Raw genomic sequence first — 15,707 nt, 5'->3', positions numbered from 1 at the left:
GTTCGTATTTTCCATATTAATGATCTCATAATTGGTTTTAATAGTCTAGCTAATTCACTTTTATTTTCTAAATATAAAATATTATATACAATTAGTGATGTCTTTCTTAGTCCTTTATGTAGCATGTCAATAAATGTAGACCTTTGTGATGATCTCTATCTTGACATTAATGCAGCTAATGCTTTAAGGATGGGATCTTAGGAGATTTACAATTAATCACAATAGGAAGTTTTGCTCTTTTCAGTTTAATAAAAACTTTTATAACCACAAATGGATACTATGTTTTAACAAGTGTTATTCAATACCAAGAAAATCCAATGCTTTTTCTCTGCTTTGACTTTCTGAGGTAGTGAGTTATATTAATATGTCCTAATGTTGAATTATCCTTATCTTTATGAACTATCAATACACTCCTTGGTCATGATATCAGATTTAACTTATTAAAGATTCATCACTCCATTACAGCACTTTTCAGATTTGTTCAATAAGATATGTTAGCACAAATTTCTTGGGGGAAAATATAATAACTCTAGCTTTAAATTTCTTCATATGAAAGAAGATGCAAAATACTTGGAACACAAAGTAGATAGTTTAAGGTACTAGTAGAAGGATTAAACAAGATACTCCTCAATTGTTCAGTAAGCACATTACCTGTGATTTCAGTTTAGGGAAATATCATTCTTAGGCCACTATACTCTGCTATGTGTTACCAAAACAATGCTAAAAAAAACCCACAGTTTTAACAAATTTTCACAAAATAATTTAGTAAAGGTAAAACTTTTGTTATAGTGTTGGTTTCCACTTAGTAATGCACTAAAAGGAATTACTAAAGCGAACAACTTGACCCACCTGAGTGTGTCCAATTGTTATATGGTTGCCATGGAGAGGCGACTGCCGATCTTTCTCTTTACTGTGCCGACTGCTCTGCTTGCCTCGCTGAAGCTGTTGCCTCAGTTTGGCAATCTGCTTTGGGGAGAGAATAGAGAAGAAGAAAACGAAAGTAAATACCTGCTCTGTTTTCTTTTCTCAAAATATTTAATAAAAGAGAATGTTTTAGCACAATGATTTATTCTTCAGTTGTTATGACTGAGACGATTAAAAATGAGAAATAAATGTACAGCACAAATGCTTAATTTCTGCAACTTTACTAATCAGGTAACTAAATTTCCTCAGACTGCTTCAGATTATACCTTTATGATGCTGGAAGCATCTTCTGCTGAAAAAGGGACTTGGGTAAGAAATATTTCAGATATCTACTGATTAACTTGTCAAACCTGAAACCTACTTTTTATTTCTGTTTTTCCTTTTAGATAGGCTTTTACTATGAATAGTCTCAAACTCAAGAGACCTGCCTGCCTCTGCCTTCTGAGTACTGAGATTAAAGGCATGTACCACCGTATCTTAAATAGAGGCTTCATTAATTTCAATATTGCTATATTTTATAAACAAAAGAAATCAAGCTTATCTATTACTAAATATTCTAAATTATACATTGCAATGGTGGTAAAGACAATCAAATATTTAGTACTTTATTAGTATTTAATATTTTATTGAATTTACTGATTGTGCATAATATTGGATTTCATAAGGACATTTTTATGTATTTAATCTTATGTGTTATCTTTTATTCATTTAAACATAAATGTACATCTGGATATATTCTCCTAAATAAATCACATTCTAGATTTAATTACCAAGTCTTTATTATAATATCATCTAGAACTTACTAAACTGCTAACATACTTTAGGTTATGCATAATGTACTTTAAAACTTCCCAAGCATTTTAAGGATATGATTATTATTCAAATGTGTGGATAAGAATACTGATCACATGTATCCAAAAATGACTGAAGTGTTATAAATCTGGTCCTCAGTGCAGCATTGTTAGGTAGTAGCAGATATACAGACTCTGGAGAGATGGCTCAGCATGAACACTTGCACCAAAGTTCTGGTTCCAGGACCCAAATAGTGGCTCACAACTACCTGTAATATCAGTTGCAGGGAATCTAACTCCTTATTCCGGCTCCACGGACACCAGGCACACACATGGTGCACATACATAACATGCACACAAAACGTGTGCACATAAAATTCAAGTATCTTTTTAAGAAGAAATAGTAGAAAGTATCCAAGAAGCAGAGCTTAGTTGGAGCTGATATGGAACCTTCCTTTAAAAGATGGGGGTCATGGAACATGACTGCATCATTGAGGTGCTAGCCTACCCTTAGAAAATAATGTGCTTCTTATGGGACCCAAATTCTCATGTTTCCTTATGTGATTTTTCTTTCCTGTATACCCTTGATCTTCCATCATATGACTCACCAAAGGCAAACAAGATGGGGCTGTCTACTCTTAAGCCTTTTGAACTTCTCGTCTTTATAATGAATCACCCTTTTTGTTTTATAGATTACCCAGTCTCTAATGAGGAATATATTAACAAAAGAACCATTAACAGATTGGGAGAAGTCTTTAATACTAATATTATTTTTGTCATAGAGAAGATGGCAACCTTAATCAGTAATTATTCCTTGAACATCTAGAATAAGCACAGTTTTATGTTGTATACTACATAAAATATATGCACAAAGTAAGGTGTAAAACATATTAACTTTCTCAAGAATATATATAGTAAAAATACAATGTACTATGAAATTACATAAATGTGTGCTGTAAATAACAGGTATCAGAAAGCACAATAAGATATTAGAACCTATACATGCTCAAGGTAAAAAGATATGACTTATTAGGGAAATTAACTTTTACCTGTGGTAAATAATAGGGAAACAGTTATCCACCAAAAAGGGGATAACTGAAATCCTTTCTATCAAGATTTACATTTTTTCACTTCTGTGACTACAGATCTCTCATACAATATCCTTGCAAAAGATATACAAGATGGTAATATTTCTGTTCCTTGCTCTAGTTTGAAGTGACTTAATTTTTTTTCTGGAGAGCACTAATTTTCATGAAATCAAAATTAGTTAAGTAATCATTATAAATCAAGACAAATTATTTCCTATGATAGAAAGTAAATAAGATCTCAAATTGTACAAGATATTTTATTAGTATATAAGTATAAAATTAAGTGTTTTCTGAATATTAATGATGTTTTAGTGGTGTTTGAAAACTGGAAGTGCTTATATAAAATAGTTTGGCATGCCTGCAAATTAAAGTAATTTGTAATTATTCATTTTAAAAATAAATCTTTAAAACTGGTTAATCTTAATTAATTGTTTAGGGCCTCTGACACATTAAATAAATCACAACCTTTTTTGTCTATGTGGATTCTTAAAACCCTCAGGAAAAAAGCTTAATTAAATAGTACAGACTTAAAGCTTCCAAAACTGTTATTTTTCTTATAATACAGTTACGTTCTTGTTTACAATCAGTAGGCATCCAAATAAAAGGAAAGCCTATTTTCCTCAAATATATGTACTTAAAACACTGCAAACTCCATTTTAGACATAGGTGAAATGGTAGCAAGACTGTTGTTCCATAAAGTCCTCCCTTCCTTCAAAATGCAGGAGGCTCATATTCATTTGCCCTACAAAGACAAGAGGTGCATACTTACACAACATGGCAACTGAAAGCACTCTAGCTTTTTACAGCTTTGTTTAAAATGTCCTTTCTTTTCCCTTTGATGTGAAGACACCTCTTCTCTCTAAACCCAGCACCCATGGAGAGCAAACAAAGGTGTCCCTTGGAGGAGAGGCAAAAGAAGTTGTATATCTGCTCCTAGTGTTCATCCGTAGTTTTAACTTTTGCCTAAAACAGCTTTTAGTCCCATATCCTACGGCATCATCAGTCTTCTCTTCAGCAGGTCATCTACCTGGGCTACTGGGATGAAATGCTTGGTACAACCTTCTATTCAAAATAGAAAAAGTAGGTATGTAAGGAATGAATTTTTTAAAACTAGATGGCAATTTTTTCTCTAAAAATTCATTTTCTAATTTGTGGCCTTAAGAAAAACCAGAGAGAAACTTCCTCAAAATCTGAAAGGCGTCATAAGTATACCAACCCAGGTATTCAAAAACATCAGGAATACACAATCTTGGGTCACTAATTAGAGATAATGGGACAGAGAACTATAAAATCCTCCAAACACTGGGCGAGCACTTTTGTATCAGGGATTAAGAAGGGTCTTATTTCTCAGAATTAATTCAAATCCACAGTAGCTCTGGGAAATGAAAAAATCCTAATTCAAAAGGTAGCAGTGGGATGGGATTCACGGTCTTGGGACTTTTGGAAAAGGAACACAAAAAGAGAGCTAATCCAAAAATCAGGAAAATTACATAGATTTTCATCAGCAAGAAATGTATTGTTGCCAGTGAGTTCTTGCCCATAGGTATCACTGCACCAAGATGAAAGCATAACCATCAGAGGGGTCTGAGAGCTCCAGGGTTCTTATTTCTGAAGTTAAAACAACCTGGGAGGTATGTATGCCACTGCTATACTAAAAGTTCTCAATAGTATTTAGTACAAAAGACTTTACCCACAGTGGCTGGAGTCTAAACCATCCTTTCCGCATGGTTCAGAACTGATATTCCATAGGAAAACTAGGACTTGAGCATCTGGCACCAACTCTGGTGACTTGAATTCTACCCATGGGACCTACATACTGAAAAAAAGCACTGACTCTTGCTAGTTGCCTCTCAGCTTTACTAGCCTGTGACAGTATGCACATACACACATGTAGACATCTATGTGTGTGTATGCACAGATGCAGGTACATGCACATGTGCATGTGTGGACACACACACACATCAATAAATAAATAATATATTAAAATTTAAAGGCAATAATACTGTAAGAAAGTAAAAAGCAAACTATACCCTAGGAAGACACAACATATATTCATCAAGTGTAAATAAACTGAAAGCACTCAAAGACTCAATGAAACAAACGGGCAAAGATAATATCCAAATGGTCAATGTGCAAAGAAGAGATATTCAACACTATCCTCTTCATAAAAATGTAAGTTAACAACAACAGAATAGTAAGCACCAAATTCTGGCAAAGTTATAAAAAACTGTAACTCTCCAGGTGCTGCTGAGATTGGGAGTGGGAGTGTCTTTTATTTTAACATGATAGACTTGATTGGAGATTTTCTTCTGCAAGAACTACTTATATCCTCAACATTAGGTGTGAAGGTAATAGTTCAACAGTAGGAAGCAATGACCAATCTAGTAAGACGCGTTAACACTGTTTTATAAAAGGAGAAAATGGTAGTTCAAGGCTAGCATTAGGTTCTAACAAGCCTAAAGGAAAACGAAAACTGTGCCAAATGAGAGGAATCTTGATACTACATTAAAAGAACTGGGAGCTATGGTTCCCAGAATTGAGCTACCAGAAAAAAAGACAGCCATAATATCCTATTTTTGTTAATGATATTTTTAACAAGTGACACACTAGAACATACCTTCTTTGTGTAAAGAGACATCATTATATTGTGAATTTATCCTTTGTCAAATGTGGGTGACAAAATTTTAAACATACTATAATTAGCTATGCTGAAATGTACTAATGATGCATACTGTGACTGGCAGCATATATTTTCTAACCATTGTTCAGAGTACCTTGTAGGCCATTTTGATGACTGTGTCAACCACTAATAAAAATTATCATCAAAACCTAGTAACTGCTTACTGAGCAATAAAGCACCATGGAAGCTATTGTACTGCTTGGTAAGATGGTAACTGTTGCATTCGATTTTCAACAAAAGAATATGAGATAGGTACTATTATTATTGCCACTTGGAGGTATAGACAAGGGGTTAAAAAAAAAAGGTTTTTAAAGTGTAATATGTTTGCCTTAAGTGGTGAAACTCAAATTTGAAAAAAGCAATGGAATTCTGTAGTCCGCTCTCTTAATCCACTATAGTTAGGATCTAGAATGTCTGCCTAAAGGCCTATGTGTTCCTAGGGCTTGTCTTCAGCTTGTGGCACTATTCAAAGGTGGTGGAGGCTTTAAGAGGCAGGCTTCATGGAAAAAGGTTAGGTCACTGGGTGTGTGCTGGGAGGATAAAGGTACCCAAATCCTCCTCTATCCCATGTTTCACCACCACAGGCCCAAAGCAAAAGAGCCCAGTTATCATGGACTGAAAAATTTGAAACTATGTGCCAAAAGAAACCTTTCTTCCTTTTAAGTTGATTATCTTATGTAGTTTGGTACAGTAATGGAAAGCTAACACAACCAGTCTATATTGGCTGAAGAATCGAGACAAAAATTAAAAAGATAAATCTTACAAAGTAAACAAATGAGAATACAACATTTAACAAGACTTGAATCACATCACTCCTTTCCCTAAAAAAATTACTAAAGACATTAATCTAATTTTTCTGAAAATGAAACTGGTCATAAATCTCAGGCTGCTACTAGTTTTGATATTAAACAGGGAATATATAACAAGATCAAGTATCTTCACAGAAAAGTTCTACAGTTTAGGTAACAGCAAATTGACCCCTACACATCCACATGCCTGCCCATATACAGTTTCCCATAAATGACCCAGAGATAGGCAGGGACAGCTCACATACAAACATCTCAAACTCAGCTTGCTTTGGGAGAACTTTCATAAGGTAAGTTTACAGTATTAACAACTGTAGCAGACTGCTGACTAGTTTCTATTACCAGCTTGGCATAACCTAGGGTCACCTAGAATGAGGGAACCTCAACTGCAGAACTGCCTGAGTCAGCTGGTCTGTGGCCATGGCTGGGAGAAACTGTTGTGACAGATGACTGATGTGGGAATGCTCAGCCTATTGTGGGCAGAACAGTCCAACGCAAGTCGACTAGGGTTGTATAAAAAGCCAGCTTATCATGAGCCAGGGAGCAAGCAGGAAGGCAGTCCAATAAGCAGTGCTCTGCTATGGTTCATGCCTTGTGTTCCTGCCCTGACTCCCCTTAAAAACAATCTGTGACCTGTAAGGTGAAAATAAACTTGTTTCTTCCTGTAAGTTGCTTTTGGTCATAGTGTTTACCACAACAGAAAAGTAATTAGATCAAAGGCTAACTTTTCAAAAACATTCACAAATCCACATGATCTCTTAATTATATCCATTTTACAGATGGGGAAACACTTGAAAATAAAGTACCTTTTGCATATGAGAAACCTAATAAATAAATGGTAAACCTAGTCTTTGACCTTCAATTTGTAAGCCCTTTTTAGTAAGTACTTCACAATGCTGTGCAAGTAATCCTGTATTAATGTTTAACTACAAATATGTACCAGTCAGGATCTCAACCACTTCACTAAGTAACTTCCTTAATGCCAGAGATATTATGAGCTATAAAACTAAAAGATGAACAAAAACCTGACAAAGCAATTAATTTATCATATGCTAACCTACCAATGAGCTTGTATTTTCTTCAATGAACGCTTCATAAGACTTACTAGATTCGTGTGTGTGTGTGTGTGTGTGTGTGTGTGTGTGTGTGTGTGTGTGTGTACACAGGACTGCCTTTTAAGTTCTGGGCTTTTACAACCTTAACTGGGTTTTATTTACACTGGCATCTTCAATCTCCTTTGCAATTACTCTTTCATTTTGAACAAGAACACCACAACTTATACTATTCTAACCCCAAGTTTTCATAAATATAATTGCTCAATTATTGTGATTACATCTAGAGTAATAAAACAGTTACTATGACAATTCTGTTTGGCTTTATGGTTGTTTTCTAAGGAGAACAATCAATTCTTCTGATTCAGCTGTTTCCTTTTAGCAGCATATATCATGTGCTCCTATATACACTCAGTTCTAACAAAACATATTGCTGTAAAATATCAGCAATATGTCTGAAACTGCACTGAACTGAGATAAAATTACAAGTTTGATTTTTTTTCATCATTTATATTCTATACTTGAGGTTGTATCCCTATTTCAGTCTAGATGTATTAGACTAAGCCTTTTCTTTTGTTTCTGCTAGGGAAATCTATTTTTTACTTATGTATTTGGGTAAGAGGCAGGCTAGAATTACAGATTTTCTACATTCAACATAAAGAAGTGGCTAAAAATAAAATAAAATCATAGACAATATCATGCTACTAGACCATTTGGTTTAGACATCACAGTATATGAGTAATCTGGCAACCTAAGTATATATATAAAATTAACACTGGTAAGTCTGGAACTCTGCATAGGAAAAATATTCAAGAGAAATACTGAGACTAAATACTGTCTGTACTTAGCAGTTACGAGTACTTGCTATTATTGCGAAGGATCAGGTATGATTCCTAGTAACTCTACTTCCAGAGTATCCAAGGCTCTTTTTTGACTGTAAAGGGTGCTACAAGCATGTGGTGCACATACAAGCAGGCATACCCAAATGCACATAAATAAAATTTGGAAGAAATGTTTATGCTTAACCTACAGCAAAACCTGTTCACTGCCTCCCTTTCAGAATTTTAAGAAGACAATACTGACCCAAGTGTTAGGAGTCAAAACTAAGTAATATAATTCTGAATTCAAAATATCAAATAACTGTGCATAGTAGTATTTTGTCAACTTGACACCAGTTACAGTTACCTGAGAAGAGGAATCTCAACTGAGAAAATGTCTTCATCACAGTGGCCCATAGCCCAGTTTTTAGAGCATTTTCTTGATTAATGATTGATATGGGAGGGTCCAATTCACTATGAACAGTTCCACCACTGATGAGGTGGTTCTCGTTATATAAGAAAGGTAACTAAAAAGCAAGTTAGCAGCACTTCTATACGGTCTCTGCCCCAGTTCTTGCTTCCAAGTTCCTGCCTTGGTTTCTACAACAATGGACTGTAACCTGTAACCTGTAAGATGACATCAACCCTATCTATCTTCCCCAAGTTGCTTCTGGTCATGTTCTTTACCACAGCACTAGGAAACAAACTAAGACAAAATACTTACCAACCTCAGCTAAAACCAGTACACTAGTTCTCTTAAAAGCAATGAATTGTCTCCACTGAGAAGGTGGCAGCAGAGATGGGATGATCATTTTTGGAAGAAGTGCTTACCTAAGACATAGACTAGACATTAACTCTAGGTTTCTATAGCTTTGAAAGAACAGGTAAAAAAATTTATGATTTGTATGGAAAAAACTATCAGAAAAAAATATAGTATATACATAAATATATTTTAGACTATTCATAATAAATCAAGGAGTAGATCGTTTCTACAAGATTTGGTTTCCCCTGTCGTACTGGGTTCCAAAGGTTCATAATAAACTGGGTATCATTAAAAAGCTATAAGAAAAATAAAGTATGATCTTATCATTGTACAAAGCTATGATCTATGGCTCTGGTTGTTGTGACTTAGAAAAAAAGCAAGCTAAGGGGGGAAATAAAGATAACAAACAGAAATGATTACATAAAATTAGGGTTGACTCTAGGAATGTTGTAAGTGATGGGCACATAAATATTTACTGAGAACATAAAGGTTAGAAAAACAAGGAAAATTCACTTTTTACCAAAATATAAGATTCAGCTAACTCTGTGACTATGAAAAAAGGAGGTTATAACATAGAAGTCTCACTATATTGAGAAAATAGTGAAAACAACCCATCAAGATCAAGTTATAGTTATAGAATGAAATAAAAACTAACTTACCTCCTTCAGCTGGTCAGCACTTCCCCATGATGCAGAGCGCTGATGTGATCGTTTTTCTGCTCCCTCCTCTGCCCAACAACTAGGTGTCTTTAAAACCAACAAACAAATCAAAATATAAGAAACAGAAATGCTGCTACCACCTAATTTCAAATAACTGAAACACAATTCCTAGCACTATAAAATTATTTAAATGTTGATTAGACCAGATTAATCTAAGATGTCTGAGTCATCTAGCTTAAAAAAATCATTTGATACTTTCACATCAGTATCAATCATATAGTTAGCAAATTCAAACAAAACTGTGAATATTTACATACTGAGCTTTTAAAGAGAACAAACTAAATAAAATTCAATTTCTACTAAAAACAGAAGACAATTTTCAGAAACATTTGTATTGCATAGGCTTATGTAACAAATGTCTAGTCAGAATCAATTTTACTAGGAGAAGAGAATATTAAGAGTATCAATGGAGCAAAGTATTAGGCATCTTTATTTAAAAATGGTTATTTAAAAAACTAATAGAAAGGATTAAAAACAAATATAAATTGACTTATAAATGGAAGTAATGTAGCTTTTTAAAAAACTATGCTACATATCAGTCATTTTCAAATATAATTTAAGCATTAATAGAGATTAACTAAAGTATAACACTAAGCATTTAACTTCATATATTGCCATAAAGTTTTAAGAAATTTAGGAGTTATAAAAAAAAATTGAAATACCACACTTTAACATACGAGAAAGACTAGTATAATGTAAATAAGAGAAAGTAAAAACTAAAGATAGACAATGGGTAATAATTACCACAATAAATATATGTGGCAATAAAACACTTTTTGTACTGGATGTTAAAAACAAGTTTATGCTGAGGCTTTACTCGAGAATCTCCATGTAATAAAAAAAAAAGCCACCATTCGACTTTACATAGTTCAAAATGCTATGAGCAACTTTACAATAATTACTACTGCTTAAAGTGACAATTGTCCAGAACCAAACTAGTGACAACTGGATACCAAGTGGATACAGAAAAGAAAGGCTGCTTAAAGGGTTCACTATTAAAGGAAGTCGTTTAGTCAACTGAAAAAAAATCTTATTCAACTGGCTAGTGCAAGAGTAAGAAATAATATAATATATAAAAAATCATAGCTGGGCAGTGATGGCGTATGCCTTTAATCCCAGCACTCAGGAGGCAGAGGCAGGTGGATCTCTGTGAGTTCGAGGCCAGCCTGGTCTACAGAGGTAGTCCAGGACAGGCTTCAAAGTTACAGAGAAACCCTGTCTTGAAAAACAAAAACAAACAAACAAACAAAATTTAAAATTTCACATGTTCAATCCTAAATAGGACAACCTGAAAATAATTTAGTCAATCAAATAATAGTATCTTTAATATTTTTTTTTCTGGTTTTTTGAAACAGAGTTTCTCTGTGTAGTTTTGGTGCTTGTCCTGGATCTTGTTCTGTAGACCAGGCTGGACTGGAACTCACAGAGATCCGCCTGGCTCTGGCTCCCGAGTGCTGAGATTAAAGGCATGTGCCACCATTGCCCAGCTGTATCTTTAATAATGTTTACAGAATTATTCCTGTATGACCACTATAGTCAAAATTTTAAGGTTTTGCATGACTTAACACTTTTATATTTCTTCCAAGTAGCACTCTATTCACACACACACACACACACACACACACACACACACACACACACACACACACAGAGAGATCACAGTATCTATAAATCAAAAAGTATAATCTCAGGAAAAAGGTGAGGCAAAAGTTTAGTCATGTCCAATGAATATGCTAAAGAAGTAACAAAAGATAAATAAATCTTATGTAAACAGGAAAATAATTGGACAAAGTAAACAGAAGTTCTTTCCTTTGGTGTCAGTAAGACACAAGGTCCAACTGCCATTATTCTGTCTACTGTCTGAACTAGAATTTTAGAAAAAGTGCTATTTGTAGCACTAGATATTGGTTAAAAAAAATGTTTAATAAAAGGGTTCCATAACCAAATAAATTTGGGGGAAATCACACATTGCATCTTCTACTCCACATACAATGCAATTTAGCATTCTAAAAACTCAAATATATACACACTTTAAAAAAATCTGCTTATTTCTCCCCTGTTTACAAGATTACTGGACACTTACAAGTATGCTTACTAACAATATGTAGGACATTATTCCACAGATATTTTGGAAACATAGTCCTCAATGATTTTATTATTGTATATAATTCCATGTGCTTTGGGCACTACACTTTAGGAGTTCCTCTTTCTATGCAAACTGCCTCCACTATCGAGGAAGAGAAAAGCAACCTTTTATGCATCTAAACAAACAAGTCTAAAATATCTATAAGACTGATTTAAAAAAAAAATACTTAAAATCTGCCACCTTGACCACACTAACCACTTATCTTGCTAGATTTTAATATATAATGCTTTTAAAATCTCTTATGCCTGATAATGAGTAAGACAGATAACTACTAGATACTGCCAAATATTTTTCACACCATTCCAACAACTCCCACTGAAGTCATAAAAACTAACCATGCCCAAATAATGGCAAATTTAACAGCCAAAGGAGAAGTTTTCATAATAGACACCCAGTCACCCACACTTGAATCTGGAAGTCTAAAGTGCCATTTATTATTTGTAAAATTACACAGAAGACATACATAACAATAGCTGACTGAAAAAATTCTGACCTTGTAGTAATTACAGAATTTCAGAGCTCTTTCATGCTTTGAGATAATATATCATCTCTAAGCCATTTTCTACCAGATTAGAATTACTGTTCATAATTGTATAAATGCATAACCAACTGTTGATACTATTAATAATGACATTTTCTGATACTTTCTTTAATGTCACTGTATTTAACCTTGATGACAGCGAAATATTATATTATACTACAAAGGCAGTTAATGGGCCTGGACAGACAGTATTGCTTTTACAGAGGACCTCGGTTCAGTTCCCAGCACCAAGGTGGTGGCTAACAACCACAGAAACAAACGACTTTCTCTAAGTCCAGTTCCAGAGGATACTAGGCCCTCTTCTGGCCTCTGTGGGGACTACACACCCATGGTGCCCAGACATACATGTAGGCAAAAGCACTAACACATATAAAAAAAAAATAAAATTAAAAAAAAACAAACAAAAACCAAAGGTAGTTAGTATTTATCAGTATGTTATGTTCTAGATAACTGTGTTAGAACCTTAACATGTATTACTTTGCATAATCTTCACTGCAATAGGTAAGAGATTTATCCTCTAGCATCCAGAAGCATAGAAACCTTTCCAGATGGTTTACATTGTTCCTCTCATCTAAAAACCAATCATTTATACAAAATAAGCATTAGCATCTAGAGATGCAGAATCCGTTCTCAACATTATTCCTAAATTATGAGCTAATTCTTAACTATAATCTTATAAAGCAAGTCTGGAGTTGAACAGTAGGTCCATACCAAAGTAGGCATGGTCCTGGTTTAGAGAAAAATATTTTTTTTTCTTTCAGGTATATACTTAGCTGTACTAAGGAAAAACCCATGAGTTTCTTAAGAATATTTTCATTCAAGTATATCATGTACTTTGATCATATTTACTTCCAAAATTTTCCAAGATCTACATCTATTTTATACTATACATATATAAATGATTATATATATATCTATTAAGTCTAGCATCCTTCTATGTCAGAAAACATGCAATAATTGTCTGAGTCTGACATTTCACTTAATGAATTTCAGTTCCATCCACTTCCCTTCAAACATGATTTTGTTCTTTATGGCTAAATAAAACTCCATCTTTATGGGTATACATATGTGCATGACATTTTATCTACTCATCGGTTGATGAGCATCTAGGCTGATTCCTTAACTTGGCTATTATTGTGAACAGTGCTCCAAAGAACAAGGACAAGCAGGTCATGTCTCTGTCATCTGTTGTCTTAGATAACTCTTGAGTAGGAGTGGTATAATTGTCATATGGTAGCTTTACTTTTAGCATTTTAAGGAAACTCCATATTGATTTCCATAGTGACCAAACTAATTTGCACTGCCACCATCCCCATGTTCACTGGTATGCTGATTTCTTTTTTTTTTGTTTTGTGTTTTTTTTTTTTTTTTTTTGTTTTTCGAGACAGGGTTTCTCTGTGTAGCTTTGCGCCTCTCCTGGAACTCACTTGGTAGCCCAGGCTGGCCTCGAACTCACAGAGATCCACCTGGCTCTGCCTCCCGAGTGCTGGGATTAAAGGCGTGCGCCACCACCGCCCGGCGTATGCTGATTTCTTAATGATAGTAACTGGGGATAAAAAAGAATCCCAATGTTTTCATTTGATTTGATTTAGTCCTGATGACTAAGAATGTTGAACATTTTTCATGTTTATTGGTTCTTTATACTTCATCTTCTGTGAACTGTCTGTTCATTTAATTTGCCCATTTATTAACTGAGCTGTTTGGTTAGACGCTTCAACAAATGGTCCTCAGAAATCTGGATAGCAAACACAGAAGAAGAAAACTAACACCCTATTTCTCATCCTATCAAAAAACAATTAAAAATGGATTGAAGGCCAGGCAGCAGTGGCACATGTCTTTAATCCCCGCACTCGGGAGGCAGGCAGAACCAGGAGGATCTCTGTGAGTGGGAGTCCAGCCTGGTCTACACAGCAAGATCCAGGACAGGCACCAAAACTACACAGAGAAACCCTGTCTCGAAAAACCAAAACCAAAATGGATTGAAGATCTTAGTGGAAGACCTGAAACTCCACAACTACTGGAAGAAAACACAGGGAAAATACTTCAAAATACAGGAATAGACAACGACTTTCTGATAAGAACTCTTAAGAGTACAGGAAATAATACAAGAACTGATACATGTGGAAGGAGGTGGTGAAGTGATAGCTTAGTCAGTAAGAGCTTGTCATACAAGCATGATGACCTGAGTTCAACTCCTAAAACCCATGTAAAAAAGCTGGGCATGGTGGTATGTTTGTGACCTCAGTGCTGCGAAGGGGCATGTCACTCCCTGGAATTCCTTGGCCAGGTGGCCTAGTGTAATTGGTAAATTCCAGTCCACTGAGAGATGCTGTCTCAATAAACAAGGTAGACAGTGCCTGAGGAATAACACTTGATGTTGACCTCTAGCCTCCAAACATACACCTAGTCATACATTTTCATGTTTACACACACCCACTCCCACATGCATACACACACATGCACAAATGCAGAGTTAACAAATGAGATTACATAAAACGAAGAACCTTCTAAATGCAAAGAGAGTAACAATGTGGAAAGACAGCCCACAAAACGGGAACATTATCTCTGCCAACTATATAGCTGACACATTAATATGTAGGGCATACAAAGTACTAAAAAAGTTAAATAGCAAAAACCAAGTAATTGCCATTACCTAAGGACATTTCAACAGAAAGCCCTTGAGCAAGGGCACAGGAAACCCAAACAGCTCTATCAATTGTGACTTTGGATCAAAAATGAATTTCTGATCTAACTGGTAAGCTGAAGGCTACTTTTAATTATTATTACTATTAAGGTAATGTCATCTATTCCTTTGATTTCCTAAACAAGATCTTTTCAGGTAAAGGGAAAAGAGGCTGGATATTTTAATACTGTTTCAAAGAATGTATATATTTTAATTCAGAATAGTGATTTAACTGCATGATGGCTACAGCCAACTGTTAAATACTTATTCTCAAAAACAGACTCCTAGAGAAGGCTGTTGGTGGAAAATCAAGAGGCTCCCCATACAACAGATTAATGAGATTTAAAAAATTCTACTTAAGAAGAAAAGCATCTAGAAAAAGAGCACATATACATAAGAATTTTATTCAAGATTTTGTTTTTTGAGTTTTTTGGTTTTTGTTTTTCTTGAAACAGGGTTTCTTTGTGTAAGAGTCCTAGCTGCCCTGGAACTCTCTTTGTAGACCAGGCTGGTCTTGAACTCATATGAGATCTGCCAGTTTCCGCCTCCCGAGTGCCCCAGTGCTGGGATTAAAGGTGTACACTACTACATCCAGGATCATTCAAGATTAAACAACCCATTTATTATTTTTAAAAAGATACAAGTTTTGGTGAGGTTGTTTGCCAACACTGTTCTCAAACTCCTATGCTCAGAGGA

The 15,707-nt window shown here is 34.8% G+C and overlaps 1 protein-coding gene across 3 annotated transcripts in view; it reads right to left on the bottom strand.

Moving 5' to 3' along the window:
* The window catches only part of Glcci1 (glucocorticoid induced 1), a 156,290-nt gene that overhangs the window by 27,009 nt on the left and 113,574 nt on the right, over positions 1-15,707 (bottom strand). For 2 of the 3 annotated variants that reach the window (XM_059257367.1, XM_059257365.1), the window contains 2 exons: positions 9,582-9,668; positions 850-966 (listed from right to left, as the gene is read on the bottom strand). In XM_059257367.1, coding sequence (XP_059113350.1) covers positions 850-966; positions 9,582-9,668 — 204 coding nt within the window. The remainder of the gene's footprint in view (positions 1-849; positions 967-9,581; positions 9,669-15,707) is intronic. The other variant, XM_059257366.1, reaches the window with a different exon arrangement.

This window comes from Peromyscus eremicus, chromosome 3 (assembly GCF_949786415.1).
Source record: "Peromyscus eremicus chromosome 3, PerEre_H2_v1, whole genome shotgun sequence".
In the NCBI taxonomy this organism is placed as follows: Eukaryota; Metazoa; Chordata; class Mammalia; order Rodentia; family Cricetidae; genus Peromyscus; species Peromyscus eremicus.
The sequence above is the reverse complement of the archived record's forward strand: the minus strand, read 5'-3'. Positions and strand labels throughout refer to the sequence as shown.